Source organism: Watersipora subatra, chromosome 11 (genome assembly GCF_963576615.1).
Source record: "Watersipora subatra chromosome 11, tzWatSuba1.1, whole genome shotgun sequence".
In the NCBI taxonomy this organism is placed as follows: domain Eukaryota; kingdom Metazoa; phylum Bryozoa; class Gymnolaemata; order Cheilostomatida; family Watersiporidae; genus Watersipora; species Watersipora subatra.
This window is the reverse complement of record NC_088718.1, coordinates 35,988,076-36,012,608: the sequence shown is the minus strand read 5'-3', so window position 1 is coordinate 36,012,608 and position 24,533 is coordinate 35,988,076. Positions and strand designations below refer to the sequence as shown.

Sequence of the window (24,533 nt, the reverse complement as noted above, 5' to 3'; positions counted from 1 at the left end):
TGCTCAACAGTACTGCAGCCACCAGTGCAATCCAAAATGGCTGCGTGTTTATAAGTTGTCGCTCCTTTTAGAATTATAGTTCAATGCCATTCTATAAGTGGCACACTTCTTACCAGCTTACGGTCACAAAACAAAATTATCACTTTTCAAAAGGAGATAAATACAGTCTACTCTATCAGCTGTGTCAACCTACACCATGGTCAGCAGAGGTAAAGCGGCAGCGTTTGATAATAGTAATTATACAATGTCTACTAACACCAGACCAGATCTGGCTGCTAATCACGGCATTTCTATGTATTGAGTAAGTGCCTCAGGCCATTGATTTTTCTATACAGTAATGATGACAGCCATCATATTAGGAAGCCTCCGCGGCAGCATTAGGCAGCAGTATTTAGTAAAACACTTTTATCAGTGTGATAGATGACTTATTAAGGTTCTTAAATTTGAGAGGCACCAGAGTAAATTTGTTGGCAGACGGTTAAGATAAATCAAATATCATATAAGGATTATATGAAAGGTGGGCTGTGTGACTGGTGATACGAGTGTGACCAATTTAGTCGAGATATTACTGATAACGGTGAGGTCACAAGTGCATAGCCATTAGACATGATAGTTTATGTCTATTAAATTGAGGTCTTGTGTTATAAAACAACCTACAATCGCATCTATGATCAGCTCAACATACGATGAAAAATCAAATAAATATTTGGCTCTAAACCCAAAGTAATTTCCGGCATAAGATATTTGAAGCTTTGCGGAATACTGCAAATTGGCTAGAGTAAAACAGCTAACAAAAATTTAAAAAAATGTATAAGTATAAAACTACGGAATGAATTAAACAAACTATATTGTATTCTTGTAGTTCATTGTACTCGCTTCAATTTTTTTAACTTGTGAATTCTAGCCACTTGTAAAACTCATAGTTAATCTCTTCGAGCTAGCGAGAGATTTTCGACTTACGCACTACAGTCGGGAACAACAGTTACTGCACTCTCACACACCCTGTCCTGGGGTCAGTGAGAATGCATAAACATAGTCCGCTGAGACAATTCACACTATAATAGCTCATGCATTGTTTGCTGTAAGTTCCCAGGATGAATGCTGCAACAACTTGTGTTGATTAGCTTAGCAAGAGTGTATCAGTGGGTCTAGAGAGGGTTCATGTTGGACGCTACGTGATTTAGATTGTAAATATGTTATAGAGACCAGTCTGACAACACTGCTACCATTTCAACTGTCACTTCAGTGCGTTAGAGTTTACAATGAGTTGAAGAGCTGTGATTTAAAAAAAAAATTTAGTTAACCTTCTACATAGAAATTGAATTTGTTCCAAAATCTTTTCCCACTTTATAACAGCCCAAGAAATATGTAGTCCAGTTGCATATAAAAGTAAATATACATATATAACCTATATATTTACATCATATTTATATATATATAATTATTTACATATTTATATATAAATACATAATAGAGAAGTAGTCAGGCCTGCTGCTAACAGCGCTCTACGCTCTAAAACGTCTGGAGTGTTATAACTAACTAGAGTGTTGGAATAGGGGTTCAGGTTACTTATCTTTTTTCCAGATTAATGTTTCTGGGGTGACGACAGGTCTGTTTCGTGCTTCTGAACTCATCAGGTGACTCCCGTTAACGATGTAACGCAAGTCACCTGATGAGTGCAGAAGCACGAAAAAGAGCTGTCGTGACCCCAGAAAAAAAATCAATCTGGAAAAAAGATAAGTAACCTTAACCTATTCCAGCACTCTAGTTAGCATATAAATACATACATGTATATATTTTTATTATCGCAAGAAATACTGGTTTCGTAAAGAACGATAAAGAAAGAGAACTCAATACACTATGTGCAGAGTATTTTAGAGTATAATATATAATATAAAAAGTACTCAGCGGTTAGCTAATTACTATATATTAAATCAAATATATAAATACCGTAAATGCTTTTATAATGGCATTGTAAAGGTCTTTAAAATCACAGATTGCATAACAATTCAATTATTTTATTCCACATACAAAATATGTAGCATGAGTCTCAATTAGATATCACAGACAGTTTCACATAACAGGCAAGTAAATATAGTATATGACTGATACAAAAACTGATTTAACAAAAGACAATAAAAATAGTTTTTATTTTATTTTTATTGCAGAGACAGGCAAACAAAGATGGAACTTTACTGATTCTAGAGGTGAACAGTGCAGCCCTAACCATTAGGAATAGAGACATTCTATGTAAACCTAAAACCAACTTAGCTTACTTATTTCATATTTTTAACTTCTATGATTTTAGACATTTTGAGAAACTTTAAATGTCTCGTCATTAGTTTGAAATTACATGAGGTTTGAAGTTGAATCTTTACACAAATCTAACATCGCATGTCGACGCAAGTAGACGTTCGACTGTGCAGGGAGTAAACTCAGCAGAAGGAAAATCAATATAGCGAGATTTCTAGTAATACTTGTTTAAACTAAAACGTAGAGATCACTTTTTGGCCCTTGCAACTCTGTGATCTTTCAAATGCCACCCTAACTCATGGCTTCCCTAAGAAGTGCAAAAATCAATCGTAAAGGCTAGTTATCCAACTGCCTCGCAAAGAGCTTTGAAAATTCTTGTTATATTTGAAACAACCTGCTTAAGTGAATCTGGATCTTCATCTCTTCTATACATAAAACATAAATATGGTAATGCCAACAATCCTGAAAATGGTCTGTGCATTTCACTCACCCACAAGGAACCAGGTTTCGATGAGATAGCAGTAGAGAAAAGGCAGTGAAAAGTCAAAGATCATAAAATGAGTTGTTTTTATATTTTGCTGCTTTGTGAAAATGTCAGACTCTTTTTAGAATGACCTAATAATATATTGTTTTCATATGTTCTTAATATGACTGGTTTTCGTTATGATTTGAGCATTTTTTATTTCACTTTAAACAAAGAGGTGTAAAATTGTCATTTTCAGTTGCAGGGGTTCAGTGATAGAAACGAATTGGGAATCGATGCCTCAACTTAAGAAAACGTTAGAAAATTTGTATAGAAATCATAGAAATGTCTAAAGATGTGATTGACTTACTGTTTGGTCTTGCAGGTCAATTTGACAGCCTTCATTAATAAGTAGCCCAAGGACATCGAGATGACCTCTTTCTGCTGCCTTGTGCAATGCTGTGTAACCTTCCTGTAGTAGAAAACATTTAGTCCTAGAACCCGGTTAAAAACAAACATGCATAGAAACTTAGTAGATTTTTTCAGAAAGTCTCGGTAATTTTAATCACTGATTTGACTGCCAGCATGTTTCAAAGATTAAAATCGATAAAACTTGATCAGTTAAAATACTCAGGTCTAATGAAACTGTGATTATGACGTTTTTAGTTGCATGGAAATCGACAGAGTAGACACATGTAATCAACTTGAAGTCTGAATGCAATACCCGATATTAACTATAGCAACGATAACAACTAGTGATGTCATTTTGGCATGTATGTTTCTTTTGAGCGTTTTAGCTGTGATCACGTTTTGTCAATATCCTGGTAGTCAGATCATGTCGTACATCAAAAACAATCGCAATTGATAGAAAAAGACTGTTAATTTCTGATAAAATCTACTAAAAGTTGGTCCTAGCTAAAGTTCCTAAGATCCTAACAGCTAGTCAATCATTTAGTAGCTCCGACTATGACTAGCTCATGTTTGGATACTTGAGTTGGTTACATCTGAGCCCTTATGACATTTGACATTATGGGCATTTGAGTGTAATATTCATAAAAACTATATTAATAGGCCAAACGAATGGATACTATAAATCACCACAGGAATTATATTATAGCAACTTGACCTGTGCATGCATTTAAAAATAGTCCTAATACATATTTATTGTCGCAGGCTGTTAGATCTATGAAGCACATCTTATCTATGAAGTCTCGTCGAATAATTATGTGTCACTTTTATCGTCAATATTGCTAGTTTTATGAGCTATTTCTTCCAACCATTCATCACTGGCTTTCCATTGATATTTTACAGCTTATCTAGTGTGACCGTAATCTGCTTGCAGGAAAGATTTTCCATTCATTCCTAGCAATTTTTAAAAATAATCTTACAAGAGTTGTTGTTAGGTATCGGAAATTATTGGCATTTCTCTATCCTTTGCGATTGTTTTTGATGTTTGAGGTGATCTGACTGCCAGGATGTTTCAAGATTAAAATTGACAAAACTTGATCGTAGTTAAAGCACTAAAAAGAAAAATTTATGAGAAAGGATGTCACTAGTTACGATCGTTGCTATAGCTGATATCGACTATTGCGTTCAAGTTGCAGCGCTCGGCGTTTATTCGGTTGGGCTTTTTGCAACAATAGACGTTATAATCGCACTTTCGCTTGATCTCAGCGTTTTAACCGCGATCAAATTTTGTCAATTTTAATCTTGAAATATCCTGGTAGTCAGATCGCCTCAAACATCAAAAACAATTGCAAATGATAAAAAATAGCGATGCTCCCTGATAAAATCTACAAAAATTTTATGCATGTTCGTCTGTAACAACTTTTTATCAATGGTCAAAACAGCTAGGGTAACACAACTCCTATTGAACTGAATACCATTTTGAAACTCAAAGCTTGTAAAACAACGAAAACAACAGAAATCAAATATAGTAAATAGTCATTTCCACTCTTTCAAATGTGTGACGTTTTAGAGGTAACTAAAAAAACATAACGATTGATGTACGCCAACCAGTGTGCATATTTTATGAATAGACAAAACATAATATTAGTGTAACTCTCTTGTTGCCGAGGAGAAGCTTTATAGCTTTGTCTGTTGTGATCCTTCATTACCAAAAACTTCAATCAGTCTGTCATTAGAAACTAGTGTTCTGTCAGCAACCATTTATCATTTCTCCTTCGGTTAGAATAAAAGTGCACTCAGTATTTTGAACATATCTCATGAAATATCAGTCCAATCAATTTGAAACTCTGGTACTCCCCTGGAAACCTACTATATGCCCAAAAGTTGAAAATTGACTAAAAGTACAAACGCAAACCTAAGCTAAACCATGAAGTCAAATTTGCTCTGGCCTCGGACCAGGTAAGAAAACATCTTTCCAAATAATCTTGGGTTAAGGCTTCCGAGTGTTCGGGAATTATGTTTTTAGTTTTTAAGCAACATCATTTTAAATAGCCTCGGCTTCAGCTCATTTCTAGTACAATGGTATAACTTCATTCTCTCACTCTACGAGTAACAGCTAGTAGTGCGAAATGGGTACTCACGCTGTCGGGAGTGTCAATATCAGCACCATGGTCCAAAAGTATTCTAACAACGTCAGCGAATCCGCTCTGGGCTGCTTGGTGTAGCGCAGTGGTTCCATTCTGTTGCAGAAGAATATGATAGTTAAAACACACCTGCTATAAGAATGCCCAAATATGGATACAAGCTGAATAGTCTATTGTCTGAAGTGTGGGACAGATTGTAGCAATATTCTTGCAAAACATTTAGACCAAGGATTATTGCATTTTGTTTCCACGGTTACCAATAAATATAACACAAATATCTCCTTTTTTTTATATCTCAGACTATCTAGTTCTTTTTTACGTTATAATTCTAAATGATTTACTAACCTGCTATTTCATATTTAGACGCTCGTGCAAAAATGATTGCACACTTTATTGAGATAAAAAATTAGAATATTGAAAGTAAATATGTAAATGAACCTGACCTTTTCAAATATCTGACCTTTTCAAATATCTGACCTTTTCAAATATCTTCTTCAGTTATTTGATAGTTTCAACAACAAAAAAATCAAATCTATTTGTCTAGTTTTATCATGCAAATAGAATTTGTGAGCAAAAATAAAATCATTTGCTGCACGGAGATGGGGAGGAGATGCACCTAGCTACTAAAGAAAAGGTTTTACACAATTACGTATCAACAAAAATCTTGCCGACATAGCATTGGCTCCTGAATACATAAAAAAACTCATGTAACGGGAGATGAGTATTAGCAAAGCTTTACTAGATGGCAACCTTCTTTACTATAATAAGAGCCGTGGATTCCGTCTGTCCGAAGCCACGTTCAGAGGTTACAAAAACTTTGCTTTTCACAAGGTTCAAACTCATAACTTTCAGTCTGGTAGATGGACACTCTACTATCGGCACCAATAGATAACCTTGCCTTGTTTGAATTAATTGCGCTGCTAGATATTAAACCTGATGATCTCTTGCAACACTCGAGATTGCCAGGGTACCACTCTGGTGGAAGCCACGGCTACAGGTTGAAATAAAAGATTGCTATAAAGAAAATTCGAACGTGCTACATCTAGCTTGGTGGACTAACACGCTAACACCTGCACTAATCAATGGCTTTCTGCCATTTCATAAGAGTTGTGCGCATAGTTATTCTCTTTAATTTATTGGCACACCGCTGATGACCAGTCCCAGCAGTCTAGACTGCCAGGTACTAGTATACCTTAAAAAACCTACACTTACCAGCCATATTGTATCTATGACTATTAACTAAATGGGCTTTTTGAATGCCTCAATTCTTGAAACAGCTTTTTTTAATTTAGTATTTGACGGTGCTGGGTTGAAACCAAGAAAACTAAATTACGATTGCTGAAAGTACATGAAAGCGAATCGCTTGCATAAAACCTCGGGGTCGCGATAACAAATTACGCCTGCTGAGAATTGAATGTAGCCATTAGCAAGCCTTTGATCACATATTGTAAGCCTGTAAAGACAATGCTCACCTTTATTCTCTCATAACAACCTGTAACAATCACCAACAATTTCTTGTGTCAAGCTAATTGTTTCTAAGCCACAAACAACAGCTATGTGATCAATACCAAGCTATTATTACAAGCAAGTCAAGACTTGTATGTATTGTTTCTGCAGTGTTGAGCGTCGTTTATGGAAACAGTCAAACGCCATTGCGCCTCACCTTCCTATGATAAGCCGTCGCTGTGACAGCTAAAAAACGATTGCTGTTGATCAAAAACAAACATATTACAATCATGTTTGTTTCCTGCTAGTAGATGGTGAAGTCTATGGCATTAATCATTGCTTCATAAGTTTGGGGCAATTAGATGGTTGATTTAGGGTATGAAAGACACTAATTGTAGGCGTGGCTAACAAAATATATTAAAATTTCATCTCAGTAACCAAAGTATCAACCGCATTTGACGGTTTATTGGTAACATTACTCTTTTCTGTGTGCATAAATTAGTAAAACTGACTGCCTGTTAGCTAATTCTATAGAGCCAGCGTGAAGACAATGGCTACAGACAAATTAACTTTCGAAAAATCACTATGTTTTCATGACACAGTGAATCCGAAAGTTTAGGTTACCCACAAGATGGAAACAGCAAAAGTGAGTTTTGTTACTTGTATACTTTGATTGATTGTTTCATTCTTAGGAAGAATGAAAACAGCACATGCGAATGATATGTACGAAAATGTCGCTCAAACTATTCTATTTTCACATTTTCCACACTTGAGTCGTTTCTATTTCGAGAGCGCGCTGCTAAGTAAAACAATTACTTCTTGGCGTAGAATTCCTTATCTTTTCTAACAAAGCACCCGCGTTGTTCCGAAACATGCGAATGTAAATTGAAACGCTTATCTTGCAATTCCAAATCGGCATCATCCGCTCAATGAAAACAAAGTATATTAGAAGAAAATTAGGAATTCTGCATTCTTTGCACAAATGAAGCTATATTGAGTTGCTGTCAGCAGCACACTGCTGACCTTGCAATCATACCGCTGACCGCTGACTGCTGACGCTGTTATCAACAAATCACTTATGTTCTGTTTCATATATTTGTTGTTGAAATCATGAAATCACTTATGCTTATGATATATGGCTTGTTTGACAGATATGGTTTCCTACTCCAAACGTTATCACGTTATAAATCAATCACATTTTAGAGTGCATGTTCAACTAACAGAAGAGCTGAAGGCTAGACGGATAAGTGTAAGGCAAAATACTTTAAAACCAAATAAATAAATTCATTTTTAAATCCTCCTAGCAATGCATGGGTTTGTTTGAATATGAGATAATCACTAGCTTGGCTTGTCATAACCTGTCACTGAGCAGACGACTTGTGTCACTTTTCATTCCTATGTCAAGACAAAGGAGAAATCTATATCTTCAGAGGCAAGGTACCAAGACACCACTTGACAACCGGCGGCATGTATTAGAAGTAATAATGTGTCAAGTTGACCTAGAAGTAGTATTCTTAACAGTTCAACCATTTTTCGTTTCCAGCCATATCCGCGGTTGTTACTTAGAGTATGTCTTCTTAGCTCACTGCAAGCAGAGGTTGTGAGTTTCTAAGAAAGTTTTTGCTCAAATAATGATTTTGTGATTTTGGCTAAACATGTCTGAGCTCAGTGGCTAGAAAATCTCACTGACCAGGGACATGCCCAGTTGTGGAGAGCAACTAAAGGTTGGATGCACTTCCTGTTTCCCCCAGCAGCCTTTTTAGAAATTGGACTCTGACATCCTGTTTGCAGGCCAAGCGCTAAAGAGCAGAGTAGACCACTATTCCTTTTTCCACGTGGCAGAAGTTACTCAAGCTCTGCCAGATGGTTAGCCAGATGGCTAGAAAACTAGGAGGGAAACAAAAACTTTTTTATCGATTGTGTCACAATCAATGGCCCGTAGTAAGGCTAGGTGCCTCCAAACATTCCATGCCAGAACGATGAATGGCGTCATTTGTGCAGAACGTCAAACAATTACATTCTCAAAAAAGAAGAAAAACTGAAATATGCAGCTGCTACAATTAAGGATAGTGCAACTTAAGGTTGTGTAGTTTTTGAGCTAATCGCGTTTGAAAGGCCATTTAAACCCAATTTTAAAAGATTTTATTTGGAAGAATGGCTTTTTGTTATCATTTGAAACTTTGCTTGTCGTTTTAGGCAATCTGACTGCCAAGATGTGTCAGGACTAAAATCAGCAAAACTCCGGGCGTTTTAACCATGATCAAGTTTTGTCGATTTTAAATTTTAAACATTTTGGTAGTCAGATAACATAAAACAACAAAAATAATCTCAAATGGTAGAAAATTTTATAAATTTTTGGATAAAATATTTTAAAACTTTACATGAGTAACCCTTTAACTGGTAACAGCCGCTGAAGAAACACATGCATGGCTTACCTCATTCACCAGAATCGGTGTGCCTTGTAGAAGGAGATCCTTAACAACTGGTCCGTGACCACTTTGTGCCGCTGCTAGCAACTTCTCCTCTGGAACCATATTGTCAAGGAGTTGTCTCTCAAACTCTTGCATATCAGGTGGTAGCCGCTCATCCTCATCACTCATGCTTAAGCCTTCTGTAAAACACAAAGTTTTATTTTATGGACCTTTTCTAGAAGGCAACCGCAATCGTTGGAATGCCATCGGTAAAACATTAATTTTTATATGTAATAATTTTTTTATATTTGCGCTGAAAGGAAAGCTCGAAATGAGTGAAGGCCCAAAGGAAAGGCAAATTTTATTCAGAGGCTGCTGTTGCATTCAGCCATTTATAGTCTAGCAAAACAGACACAACAACCATTTAAAAAGAGCCACCTTATATGGAGGCTTGTAAGGGTCAAAAATTATAAAAAAGGTCAAACTCTTCAAGTAACAGTGGTAGTTGAGTTTACTCTTGACAGCACCTTGCAGGTGCTACAAGCACCAATCACTAGTGACAAGTAGACATTTATATCATCAGCTCTTTTTGGCAACTTGTCTGAAATATAATGTACAATTTTCAGTTGATCCTAATCACAGTGAAATCATTGCTTTGTAGTTGACATGCAGACCAGAGAAATCACAGCGAAGTAATCTAGGATTACAGCTAAACTTTCTTTATTGGCAAGCTTACAGCGGGCTCCGCCTAATGCCTTACTATGTAATTGTTATAGAAAATGTTAAAAGTTACTACTTGACTCATCACAATCCGGCCTACAGTGCATAGAACAGATAAAGAACGCTGATATTGGCACCAGTGTCGCATAGTTATGCGACATTGTAGCTATATCAAAAAACTTTAGTCGCTATCTCATAGTCACTTGTCTGTAGGTGTTAAGTTTAGAATTTCACAGGTACTAATGTGTTTGGTGTCAGGTAGAACAAGCTGGGTCTGAGCAAATTTACATCACTCACTTCTGATTGGTTAATTCGGTTAGCCAATCGGATGTGAGTGCTACTGCATCCCTTGTGTTTCACAAGCTAATTTTATTAGCCAATAAGATTTGATTGCTATTCTATTAGTTGTCTTATTGGCTAGCTGTATTAGCCAATAAGCTGCGAGGGCTTTTACATCTTTCATGTCTGATTGGTTAATTCTGTTAGCCAATCACAGCATCTTCTGTATCTTGATAATTTTTTAAATAAGATAATTCATTTTGTGGCTAATAATAACAGAAAATCATCTAGAAACATCAGATATCAGTAAACCTTGTTGGTCAACATACTAGCAAGCGCAGGTATTAAGGAAAATCAGCGATTAAGTACAAATAGTTGTACAAAAAAAGTCGATACATATGCTTGACATGGGCAGCCACTAATACATAGGTATGGTGAATTTTGGCATGCAATTATGTACTAACATATGTCTTAATAGTTTTCATATTCCTTAGATATAAGGGATATGAAAACTATTATGATGTCGATGCAAGATAAATAAGAATATGTATTCCAATAATTGCTGTTTCATCTCTATCAAAAAATCCTGTTTTGTCATCATACGTATATGTGTTTGTGTGTATGTCTGTTAATCCCTGTAAACGCCATGGGTTCCCCACAATTTTTTGGCCGATTTCATCCTAACTTCTGACGCATAAGTTCTGTGCCTTTAACCAGGTTGTCAAAAATATTTGGGTTCAAAACTTTGTCTAATCCTTGAAAACCAGCCTCCTAAAGCCTCACCCTTGGGCTGTTTGATTGAAAATAAAATAAATCTCGGACACCGCTGGGCTTACTACCAACTGTTATTAAAATTCCTAAAGCAATCAGATAGTGAAATGTTTAACATAATTTAAAAACACAATTTTTGTTTAACGGAATACAATTTTTCATCCAGCAAGTGTTAGAGCGCAACTTTTTGCTTACTTTTTGCAATGATAGCCATAATACATATAGTTTATCAGAGAAACAATCAAATCGTTGTCATGACGATGTGCTCCAGTAGGATAGTAATGGTAGTTTTATAATTTACATAATTAGATGTGAAGACCAGAGGGGCAATTATCACCTCGCCATCGCTCCATCTGTCGACCACTAACACTTGTAATAGTCTCATTTTTCTTTTTAACTTGAAATAGAGTAAAAAGCTTTCTGCTTCAGAATCTCAGCAGTTGACCGCTTGAACTACATGAAGGTTGAATTGATAGAGGTCATTGCCGCTGACTCGTACTAAACCATTTTTGTTTTTCAAAGCATCCTAAACCAAATTGTTAGTAAATCATATCCAGTATAAATATTCTGTATGAAGTCTGACGTCTGCTGGAAGATGTCTTGATATAGCGCTGTCACAAAGTACCCATCAGCAATCATATCCCATATCATAGCTTGTCATTAGCTTTAAATTCTAGCGAACTATGAGTCATAGAGAAATGATCAAGGACAGAACTAAAAAGGCTTTGCTTGTTTCCTATGAGATTAATGTTGCTGTTTTTGATATTGTATTTCTTTCAGTTGAGATTATAAACAAAATTTCACTCAGCCATTGACAAAACTGCCTTATTAACTAGAAAGCAACGATGTGTACTATGTTCTTTTCCATGGAGTGGACTAAGGGTGGTGTGTTGGTTTTGAAGTAAAGTTCACTGGATCAGCCCAAGAGCATTCGAGAAAGATTGCTACTATAAATATCTCTATACCTATACAACTGACCCTAGAGTGATAGGCATGGTGAAATTCAATACCTTCTTATGCTAGCCACTTGTTGGCTCCAAATAAGCCAACCTATTCTCTGTCTATTTCATAGAGGTATCGACAGGAATACAATATGCCAATATTTATGATAAAATCAAAAAGGTTTTTAAACGAATTTAGCCACTTCATCCACTAATGTCCTTCAAAGTCATGTATAAAATAACTGCGAGACAAAATTGAAAATGTTTCTCATTGTATAAATGCATTTATCTTATTATAGTTGTTAACAAACTCTGGGCCAGAGGTCAAATCGGTATCTCGAAGGTCAAAATTCATCAGGAATTCATCAGAGCTTTTTACTATTATCAAATGCTTACAGAGACTTATGAGCACTTTTTCTGTGAACAACAAAGTTTGGTGTTGTTGAGCTGCATTCACACCAGCCGATTTGCAAACCGCGTTTTTGTGGCCGATCTCTGAACACTTTTAGGGAGCTATATTTTTTATTCACACCAAGCCGAGTTTGGACCAGGAGAGGGCAATTTTGCCAGTTTTTAATTGAAGGGTCAGAAAACTTTAGATGATCTATTTTTAGTGAGTCATGCTTTGTTAGCCGTTTACAATGATATTTCTCGTAGACATTTTTAGCAAGTTTACCCATTATTTTGCACTGCCCAGCTTATCCCTAATAATGCATAACTATTAATATGGGAACGATCTTTTGCTAACATCATCTCAGCTCATCACTAATAATGGATAACTATGTGGAGGATGATTTTTTGTTCGCATAATATGCTTCAACTGTTATGGCTATGACATAGTAATTGAAGCCAATGCTATAATGATCATGCCGTTGTTATAATAATTGAACCTGAGCAATAATTCCATTGATAGTACTCTTCAGAAGAGCTATAGACGGAAGGAAAAACTACTCGCGAGGGAAGCTATGACAAAAACATGCATGAATGTGAAGAAAAATATGACGTTCCCCTCAAATGACAATGTGTGAAAGTGACTTGATTGACTACTCAAATTAAAAATCGACCTAAAATCAGTCATCAATCGAACACTACCCGATAAAATTTTTTCCGTAGCAAAATCTGTCTTGGGTTCATTTGTTCGATTCACGTGATGCGATTCTCAGTCAGGAGGAAAATCAGATAGAGAATCAGCCTGAAATCGGCTCTTGTGAACATAGCTTTAGATTTGATTTTGACAACGGAGTTGCTGCACAGACCTAGCTTTGCAGGAGTGAAACAATGGCTCAATCAATATCAGAAGGGCTAGAGAATTTTTGAACATCAGCTGAAAACAATTGTTACTATAATAAGAGCCAAGATCATCCGACCTTTGTCTGAAGCCGTGGCTGGAGGTTGGAAAAAGGACTGCCTTGTACTGGATTCGAACTCACGACACTACCCTTTACACTAAGCAATCACCTATTAGCATTGTTCAGTACTTGTACATATAGTTATGATACCTGACAATCTCGTATGGCACTATAGACTGTCGGGGTGCTAGCTTTATTTAATAAAAATACCTGATTTCGTTAAAAAAGTGCTACCTTTTCAAAACACCTCAAATGAAGGTTGGCACTGCGTCTTTGATACAAAAAGACTGCTTTTTAGCTGTAAACAGAGTATCTATGAGATAAAAAAATTATTTCAAAAGTAAAAAACAAGCTGTAAAACTAAATCTAAGGCTAGGGGGTACAGTTCAATCACACTGACTTCTGCTCAGTAGAAGCTGCCTATGGAAGCCTGCCTATGGAAGCTGTACCATAGGAGTTGTGTGTACGGTATCCCGTTTTAAGTTTTTTTAATGTCTAGGGTACTTGATAAAACTTAGCCATAGAGGTCCCATTAGCAGCGTGGAAGTGCATATCTCCATGACTCATTATTAAAATATGGCTGTCATCTTTGTTAATGTTGAATGTTTGGAGACTATGACAACCAATCGGCTATCATAAAATAAGTGCTTTCAACGACTGCTAAAATATTTTTATTGAATTCATATACTATGCGACCAGGCCTCAATAAAATAATTGCTGTGTCGATCGTATTTTATTAAAGAACAGGTATGAAAGCCAACTCTATGTTTGTGGGTGCTCATCAACCTCTTTGAAAACTTAGCAAATTTTTCTCCAACAGGATCTAAGCGAGCCAATACTGTCAATAGATGCCTCAAGGCAGTTGAAGTTGTATATGAGAAATTTACTACCAAATGACTTACTATCAATGACCTACTATCCAATGACATAATTATCACCAATGACCTACTAACAAAAACTTCTCATCAATGACTTACTGTTGATCTAAGCTATATACCGAGTCCTGACCTAACAGAGTATAATGGAATCCCTAGAGATTTGTGAAGCTCTTAAACTTTTTATTCCTATAAGAATATTAGAGGTCGCCACAAGTGAGGATGAAGGTGACTAGTGGAGCTGATGTGGTTTGGATTCCTGATCTATCAGACAAAGTTAATATGTATGTCTCAGCATAATCAAGACTGCAAGGAATCTTTAGTATAAATGTATGTATTACCTATTTAATGTTAGACAAACAGAACAGTAGCAAATATTATGGCTGTTACATCGCCTGCGTAACAGAATACTCAGACTGAGATACAAATATATAGCTATGCGTAACATAAAGTTTAAGGAACTAGACAACAACAGGTGGCAAGAAAAGGCGAAAAACAGAGGTGCATGAGAGTCAGCGATAAAGCCTAACCCTTAAGAAAGTCATCGTTGAAATGACCGACTAAAAAGAAAGAGAGAGACATCTAATGTGTTAGTAGGTAAGGCAGATCAGCATGGGCTACAGCAGTTGTAGTGCGGAAAAAAGGTTTGCTTGGAATGCTGCCTCAGCAAGCTGATTGCCTGGCTTATACCTGAACTAGAAAACCACTAGTTGGCAGCCCCTTGCCAAGAAGAAACACGGAGTGCGTCATTGCCTTTTGGTTTGTAAGACCTTTTTGTCAATGACTACACGCAGCTTTCTTTCCAAAGGCTGAATTGTCAAAAGGTAAAAAATATACAGCAGGTGTTGATGCTACGCTGTTGCGATAGAAAGCCAAGGTTGGCAACTCCTAAGATCTTATAAAGGCTTCTTGAAATATCAATGAAGACTTGTGCCCTCTAAGATATTTCTAACTACTAGTTTTGACAAGGATTTGCTAGTTAGACTGGCTACTAGTGTACCTTGTAACATCAGTGTATTACTTGAGCTATTATCACTTTGTTTAAAGCTGTGTGCCTGAGCTTGCTTTATACAAAACCACGGGGTAGTTTTGGAATTTGTTGTAAAACGGTACAGTATTATATGCGTAAAGCTCAAGTATGCAAAAAACTTTCCAAAGCAACCATGGGATCTCTCTTAAAATTTAAATGCGACAGAACGAGCTAGTAGCCCTACAGCTGTCAGCAAATAGCTTTTACAAGTTTTAATGTTTCTCACCAAGGAGCTGGACAGCTGTTTTGAAAGTTGGAAAAATTACAAGAAACAACTTACCGGCAGCCTCCTCATACAGCATTCTTCTTGCAGAACTGTTCAAAAACACCAGAATGATTATGACTGCAATACCAATGAGACACGCATGGATGAATGCACCACATATCAACCATTGCTCATCTCGCCACACGCCCCATAGACATTCGAATTGGAATAGCAAACTCACCCTCGAGATAGATGATTATATCTCGGCTAGCGGGCTTGTCTCAGACGAGCTGATAGTTTGTTACAGTTTAATAACCGTTCATTTCCATTTAATGATTTGCCTTGGATGTAGCCATACAGCGCTGTTAGTACTACTAAGGTCGAATAGAACAATGCCTTTCTATTTGCAATAACAGTCGTGAGCGACCACGCATAGCTATGAAGTATTCTGTGAGCCGATGCAAGCGTATGATTCTATTGGATTTGATGACAAGGATAAACAAGTAATTCAATCCATGGTCAATAGCAAACAGTTAAGGTGAAACTCTGCCCCGCTGACTTTTACAAGGCGCTCATTATTGGCGAACTAAAAAGACATCGCAGATATTGTAAAGATAGTCGAATTTAATGTTTAAATATTATTATATCATTACAATTTGATAAAGGAGATGTATTTGAAGTATGAATTACATAATTAGCTCGTAATCTAATCCACATGATACTGTGTCAACAGTATGACAAAACCCTGCGAGACCCTGAGAGCACTCCTGCTCAGGTGTTTATCGTGTACAGGGGGGGCTTGTGAGTAGCTCGAGTGAGGCTTACCTATGAAAACTGCGTATACAGCTTTGCACTCACCGCGAATGTAAACAGTTTTTGAAAAGTAAATTGATAGACTCGGAACTACATTGTTTGATTAGTCAGCTTTGAGGGTGGGCTTTCTATTTAGCCTTGAGCGAAATCCCAGCTGATGATGGAGTTTTTACATACCCCCTACCTTCGTCTTTACGCTGAACTATTTCTACTATGGAGGTCTCATTGTAGATGTCTTAGTAAACATCAGACCAAAACACATCGAACATGGATGTTCTGTACTCAAAGTTACTTTATATAAACAAAACAGGCTACAGGCTCGAGCAATACAAAACTGTAAAGCTGGTTCCCACTGCACCGTCGTATGTCGGGGTTGTTTTCTTGACGTTTATTCGTCAACTATGTTCCCCGTAAACCGATGAGATTGCCCAAACTTCAAACTTTTTGATTGCATCAAGCTTTTCCAATATTTTGCCATAAATCCACAACAGTCTGTGCAATGTGCACCACTTCGGTGATGATTATTGGCCATCGCGACTGCGTAATCTATATTTACCTTCACGATAGTTGCTGCAGGATTAGTATGTCATCATTTTAGTTGTCATATTATGTAATAAGAGCAGTATATCACGGGCTACTCACTTATGTGAACCGGATGGGTTTGTGATAGAGTGAACATAGTTATCACAGATGTATTGTGTGATTAACACTGACATACTGTGATATATTGGGAACAAGCCCAGAGGTTTGGGTAAGTGATAGCTAAGGAACAAAATCCAGTTTCATAAGCAGCAATGCTGCCTTTACTCGATGGTCAGTCTGCACAAATGGCTACAAAAATAGATTATTGGTTTTGTTGTGCGTATTGGTGGAGGCAGAGAAGACAACATACATAATACACAATGCCTGGAATTGATTTTTCGTTCATGTAAGAAATCATTGCATTTCAATTTCCTCTTTTCCACTCGTCATTTCCCAAGGTTAAACTAACAAAATCTAGAAGCTGAAATTTTATTGTGGAGACAACTCCACAAACAGCAATGATTGGCAACAACCTGACCAGACCGAAAAAAAGTGTAGGAGCCAGAACGCACTTCAAGCAAGCCAACTCACCCAATAGTAAATTTTAGCTTGTATTTTGATATTTTCTGGTGAAAATTGGCCATTTTGCTATGGTATCTTAATCAGCATTAAGAATAGTGTAATTTTAAATAGATACTTTCACTTCAGGAGATGAAGGAATAGGATTTTTTAAATACATAATAAAATGCAGTAGCTCGAACACCATCTTGACTATGTGTCATTTGGTGATTTCACTATTATCTACATTGGAATGACAAGCAGGGGAAACACTGAGAATGACTTCCATTCAGTAACTTTAAAAAAGGCGGCAAAAAACTATTGGACTTTGTATCAAAAATAATTTTCTGGTAAAACAAATTGCAACAGTTTGGCTAGCATGAGCAGTGAGACAGACTAATGAGCAACAGATGTTTGTAGAACATTTATGTACTTAACTAGCTAAAATACATAATATTACGGGCAACTCATGACTATCGTGTCACATATTTTTGTATGAGGTTTTTGTAGAATGGTTTAATAAAGAGTCTAACTTTCAATTACTAGTACGATACTAATTTCGATACTTTATCATCTGATACGCTTATCTAACATACTACGTAAGCAGCAACAAAACTTAGCAGTTGACAGCTTTTAAAGGCAGCGTTGCGATAGCAGGCAATCTAAATGGTATAATCTATTTACATCACACTCCGCTGTCATGCTAAAACTGAGCCTTTAAAGGCTGGTTCACACTATATCGCTGTTAGTCAGCGTTTTTCTTTTGGCATTAATCGCCAATTGTGTGAACTGTGAACCGATGGCATCGACGAAGCAACGTCATCCCAAAGTTTGCAGCTGTTAAACTTTCGCGATACTTTGTCAAGCATCGACGGCGCCTTTCAAATGTGAACTATTTCGGTGATAGTAATTCGCGGTTGCTGATAGAGTGATTTATTTATATCCGTTTAGGATAGTTTTGATGCCAGCACGTGAAAAAAGAGGCTTCTTCACAAAAAATTAAAAGGATAAAGGAAAACACTACGCCGCAGAATATTGTCTGACGCAAACGCGGATGGATTTGTGATAGTATGAACATTGTTATAACGGTTGATCATTACTGATGTATTGTGAGATTACAACCGATATACTGCGTTAGGGTGTGTAGCTTAAGTAGTGCTTTCATGTTCTTTACATTTACCTTACAAGAAAGAACATGCCGAAATCCCAAAGCTGATCTATCATTGGTCAAGAAAAATACGCATTGAAGTGTTTGTTATGTGAGCATGTGTAATTAAACTGGGTGTTATCTTCTACTGACACAGAGATTACTACATCTACCGCTTGCCAGCGAACCCAATAAAATACTTTTCATGTACACTTAAGGTATTTGTTATAAGGTAGCACTCGAGTATTTTAGCCTACAAATATTACAGTTTTTATCAATATATTTTAATGGTGCATTGTCAGCCTTTCATACAAAAAGACTGCTTTTTAGCTGTAAACAGAGTACCAATAAACCAAAGCTTGATCTTGACTACTGTTAACAAACCCACCCGAACTAGTCAATGCTTATGCTTGTTCATTATGCTTTATAAGCTGTACATTTTATACTGTGTTTAATACACTATGTTTCCATGACAAAGATTAACTTTTCATGACTATGTTTGCATGAAGTGGTTATTCTGTAAGTTTGCATCATACACAAGATAGAAACAACAAAAACCCGCAAGTCAATTGCGGGTCAATAATTGCACATTTTGCTGAAGGTTTCATGCTTGCAAAAAGGAAAACAGCTCTTGCGAATGATGAGTAAGAAAATGCCATGCAAGCTATTCCATTTTTAACATTTTCCAGACTTTAGTCATTTCTATTTCAATTTGAGCTGTTCCGAATGCACAGCTATGACCTCTGCAGCACAATTCCGTTTTTTAACAAAGTTTCCGAGTTAATCTGCAAAATGCGAATGCTCATCGAAATTTTATTGCTATGGTAACTCAATCTATGCCCAACTTTAATTATCCACGCTATGGAAACATGGCAATAGAGAAAGATCATAGCCCTAAGTTAAAAATAGCTGAGAAGATAAATCCTCAAAGACTTGCTTCACAGCCATGTAGTCTGTCTGCTAGTTTGCATGCAACACAAGTACAAAAAAATTCTATTTTTCATTTTTATCTAGCTTTTAAATCATTTATTTTGGTAGCTAATGTTCAAAGTAAGGTGGTTAAATCATGGGAAGAATTCGGAAAGAAATGAGGTGTTGTTACCCTAGTTTCATAAGCTTTTGGAATTTCAAGTGCCTCTCAACCTGAATGAGTCATCATTAGAGCCAATGGCTCCTCGGCGCTTCATTACGCTGGAACCGATAAGCCTCTTGTATTACTTTCCAGGCTAGTAAAAACTGATTGTACTGGATTAGGAGACATTCACTTCATTATCACTGTGTTTCAATGCTTTGGGTTGATTCAAAGTTAGCTACAGCGATGAATTTTCAACCTAACATTTCAGCGATTCAAAGTTGCATTTTATCGATTTTTCTAAGACTAGCGATTTACTCCTCAAAACAGGACTTTTTAAAGTAGACTCGCTTTAGGGTCACAATCACTTTTCAATCCTTCATTTTTTTGTGACATTCTATCGTTGTCTGCCATCTTTATGGACAACTTTTATCGTTAAAAACACGAAGCTTCTGCAGTTAATTATTGCAAACAATGCTTTTGTTCGCAAATTTTTTATTTTAGTATCAAAACCACACCGAAAAATACTATTAATCAAAAGAATAACGATCGTTTTCTACAAAGATGGCGACTTTTTTTGTAGACGAGCGCCTGTGCGAACAGGGTGATGACGTAAAAATAAACGATGGATTCATGCTTCGTGCAATTTTTGCACAAACTCAACGAGGATAACTGACCAGAATTTTTTTTATTATTGATAGATATTACAAAATATATATTACAAAACAGCAACAGAATTTACTACTTGCTATTCAGTTATTACTTAAAAGGTCGCATGAATGACAATCACCTTTCTTAAAAAAACTTTCTATGCTAGAAAAGTTAAGCCTAGGAAAAGGTCAGAACCAGTGCAGGAGAGACCTGTACAATCAGTAGGTTCAGTTATTTAATAAATAAGTTAATAAAATAAATAAAAAGGTAATTATGAGCAACCAATCGTTGGCAATAATAGGTAAAATATACCAGCGTGGTAGCGCGATGAAATGTGCTGAATCTTTTATCTCCACTAAAAAAGCTTAACTTGGTATTATCGATTCGAATCCATCTGCAGTGACCATTCTGTGACATAGAATAGTAGTCTCACTGCAAATGCCTTCGAACAAATTTTTCAAAGCGAGATGACGTCAAATCAGTTTGGATTTCACTGTTTCTATGATTCGGAGTAGAAAAAATTCCAAATACATTCGAAACCCAATATAAGTTTACATTGTGTGGATGAAGTGGATTTGGAGTTGTGCGCACTTTAAGTTACCGAGTGATAAGTGTTTCAATAGAAACTTTGGAGTTGTGCACACTTTAAGTTACCGAGTGATAAGTGTTTCAATAGAAACTTGTATGTTGTAGATTGACATGGACACTTTGTTAAAGAAAGAGATCATAACAAAATGCCTAAATTGATATAGGAATGACTGAAGTTTGAAAAATGTTTAAAATGGAATAGCTTTAGCGGCATTTTTTTGCGCATCATTCGCATGTGCCGTTTCCACTGTTCGAAATACTGAAGCATTCGATACAAAATTGCGAGTAATAAAACTCGCTTGACTTGCGGGTTTTTACCTATTTTCGTCTTGCGGATGATGCCGGCTTATGGATTAACCACATCATGGAAACGTAGTGATAACATAACAGTTTGTTATCACTAAGTTACAATCAAAACAAACCACTCGCTAAGTGTTGCATGTGCTAAGTGTCGCTAAGTGTTGCAAGTCTTTTCGTTGAATAGACTTCACATAGGATACATTTGAACATAGTGGCCATGTGTAGCACTTACCAACCTTCTTACTCAGAATTTCATGCAACTGAAGGGTGCATCTCAAACGATAAAAGAACTGCAGCATGCTGCGCACTAAGCTATAAAAGGTACTTGCACCATTGTCTCCATACCGGACCAGGTGCTGATGAAAGCACAAGCACGTGCCCAAACAGTTGATGCTCACATACATAAATCAATTAACTAAACGCAACCTCTTAGCTCCCGCAGCTTCATCATGCAATATTTTCTTTCCTTTTCACAAGAATACTAAGTTTCATATTATACAGTGATAGTGTAGCGACATCTATGTGCGTTATTGCCGAAGCGATACGCCGGGCTGACATGTGTACAGTTGAGCAAATGTTGTGTGATGCCTTGTGTCAAGGTTGCATCTTTAAGTAACAACAGATAGACTAGAGCATTTCAATAACAAAAAATTTGGTATATAAAGCAGCAGGAAAGCAAGGCCCCCACGTGAAACCATTGGTCACTAAAGCCGTTTCTATGACACAAAGATGGCGTATCGCACAAGTGTTTCGCTTCTAAACAGTGCCACTAAATTGCGAGAGAATGAGTGCGCCACAACTTTTTTCTGCGATGGCAATGAAGCACCACGTTGGATGTGTTGCTACGCTGTCACTGCATGAAAACTTGATAATAATAATACTTTAACTTACCCTAGTAAATACAGTTAGTTACTAACTGTATCTCCCTTCCATCTTTCTGCTCATTACAAGCACCAAATGAACAGCTGAAGAAATCTCGTTGTGTTTTGATTACAACTACATGGTAGAGAGCATTGACAAGAGAATTAATTATCAATGCTTACAAAGCTAATCACTTGCTCACAGAACCCCCCTTGTTACCTACAATAGCTTTTAAAATTAAATAACTCGCATGCTTTATAATGACCTGTTTGTTAGTGTCAGACACTTTGTGGGGTTCACTGAGCTTGTTTGACTTCCCACGGAATTATCCCCACGGCTCAGCATATGGTCATTTCATAGCTACAGATGCAACATCTGGTTAGATATCAAAAACTGGTTGCTAGTTGAAAAGAACATTTCTTACTAACTTTTGTTTGTTATAGGTAATTTCAGCGAATCATGTTATCAAAGCAGTAAAAAGGGATGTGATACAAAATTTTTAGCACATCTATAGGCCTACAGTAATGTGTTATTCATGTTGTAACTCATGCCAAAGCCAATTATAGACTTGTCTCCCTTGGTTTAGCTCTTTGCGTTAGACTGTTAAAATGTTGGTGGCTATATGTGTCATAATTGGCTAAGTACTAAGGTCTGCGTGTTTGTCCCAAGTCACAGTTGGATACTGAGAAAAGGATTGCATTGCACGAGATTTGAACACATGGCAATCAGCTTGGTAAGTGGTAAGGTGACACACTATTCTACACAGTAATAGCTTATTTATGTTGGTAATATGCCATAACCAATTATAGACTTGACTTTCTTGGTTTGCCCTCCTTGCAATAGTCGGTTGAATTTCTTGTGACCATAATATTATGTCACAACTGGTGAGGGTGCAAAACTTTGTATAAGTAGTGTGTGTAGCAAAAAATCAAAAGCTTTGGCTGTTTTATACATTGAGTACAGCTAAAAATCAGTGGGTCCGCATGCACTATTTTATAAAAACCAACAAAATTTAACTAGTATTAATGTTTGCTGACTTTTGAACTATTGCAATTGTAAAATAATATATTTATTGCATAGATAGACAATAACATACATTTAACTTAAATCCAAAGCAATACATAAATGAAGATCAAATTGGAATGACAGCCCATTCAAGAATCTATTAGTGATGAGCTGGTGCTTTCATGTCAAATATTAATCTATATTAAACAGGGTTTTTTAGCTTACGTCAGCAGAAATTGCTCAGCAATAACACGCTGACTAGAGTATTAATCTTTTAGTAAGTCAGTAGATAGTTCACCAAATGACTGCAATAACTTGGTCCTGTGTGTGTCACTGACCTGCGCTACTGTCTAAGTAAAAAGGGCACCATTGATAATAAGTAATTTCATGTGAAAATGACTCCCAATTAAAATAAGTTGTCTGTCCATGAAACCATATTTGCAAAATGCACAAACTTTTCCGCTATCAAAACTTATTAGTTTTTAACTTATAAAAAATATATTACCTTAATCAAGTTGACTATTTCATATTTTATTCTTAAAATAGCTTTACAGGCCGATGTAATTGAATGAAACCTAAGCCATTGCACTTATTAAAATAATTTATAGAAAAATTAATAATTTCCCAGTTTTTAGACTCCTTTAACAATTCCTTTCTCAAAAGAGTTAAAAAATTTACTATTTTGTGTAAATATTCTTCTATAATTGGCATACATATGATCAAAGCATAACCCTTAAGCAATATTCACTATAATAAGAGCTGTGGTCGTCCAACTAGTCGAAACCAAAATTAAACATTATTGTAGAAAAATGCTTTCAACCTGTGACATTTTGCATGCCATACTGGCACTACAATATCTGTGCCAGTCTACCACCCTTCAGCATTTCAGAATAATTCTACAAATTCTTATTCTCTACTCTCTATTCTCTAGTTACATGCACTTTATCGGCACACCTAACGATCTCTTAACGGGCACTAAACTGCCAGGATACTAGTGATTTCATTATAAGAGACTATATATAGTATATATTTAGTGTTATAGAACTAGACATGTTCTGTAGGAAAACAACATAAAAGATTTAAACCCTTTAATGATGTCATCACTGCTTTCCGGCAGAAGAGAGTTTGTTAAAAATATATAGAAGCATGATGTGGTATGCAGGGGGCGGAGAATGTAGACCTACATCTATAAATTTATTTTCTGATGTGTTTCGCTCAAATAACTGTAGGCCACATTTTTAAGCATCGACTCATTTCCGTATGTCGATGAAACAAAAAGTTGAATAAGTACGATTGTCTCATAAACTAGCTTAGAAATATATTAAGTTATTATTCTCGGAATAATGCCTTATAATCTTAGCAAACATTTTTACATACTTATTAAAATATTATTATTAGTTTATTGTTTATGCGCTAAAGTTTTTATTTGAGTGAGTTGAAAAGGAAAATTTCAATTCCACGTCTAAACTCAAATAAACAAAGCTCTATGTTTTTAAACAAAATATATATCTTCTTTATCGACTACTGTCTAAATTGTATTGACAAAAAGTGCAACTGGACTCTGCTTCTTGGCCTCCGCTTAGTCCTTATATAATCCTTGTGGGACTCAGGCTCTGCCTCCTTCTGGGTTGGTTTTGGAGCGATTTCCGAGTCGGGGCCAACCCAAGCTAAGTCGGCATTCTGTTTATTGAATCAAATATTTGTTAACAATTTAACATAGC

General features: G+C 36.3%; 1 protein-coding gene across 3 annotated transcripts in view; it reads right to left on the bottom strand.

Moving 5' to 3' along the window:
- The window catches only part of LOC137408288 (uncharacterized), a 67,412-nt gene that overhangs the window by 16,397 nt on the left and 26,482 nt on the right, over positions 1-24,533 (bottom strand). Inside the window, exons 1-4 of one of the 3 annotated variants that reach the window (XM_068094749.1) lie at positions 21,838-21,875; positions 9,150-9,325; positions 5,266-5,364; positions 3,087-3,188 (exon numbers count right to left, since the gene is read on the bottom strand). In XM_068094749.1, coding sequence (XP_067950850.1) covers positions 3,087-3,188; positions 5,266-5,364; positions 9,150-9,314 — 366 coding nt within the window. In that variant the 5' untranslated portion in view covers positions 9,315-9,325; positions 21,838-21,875. Of the gene's footprint in view, positions 1-3,086; positions 3,189-5,265; positions 5,365-9,149; positions 9,326-15,536; positions 15,633-21,837; positions 21,876-24,533 lie in introns of those variants that run through there. The other 2 variants (XM_068094748.1, XM_068094747.1) reach the window with 2 other exon arrangements.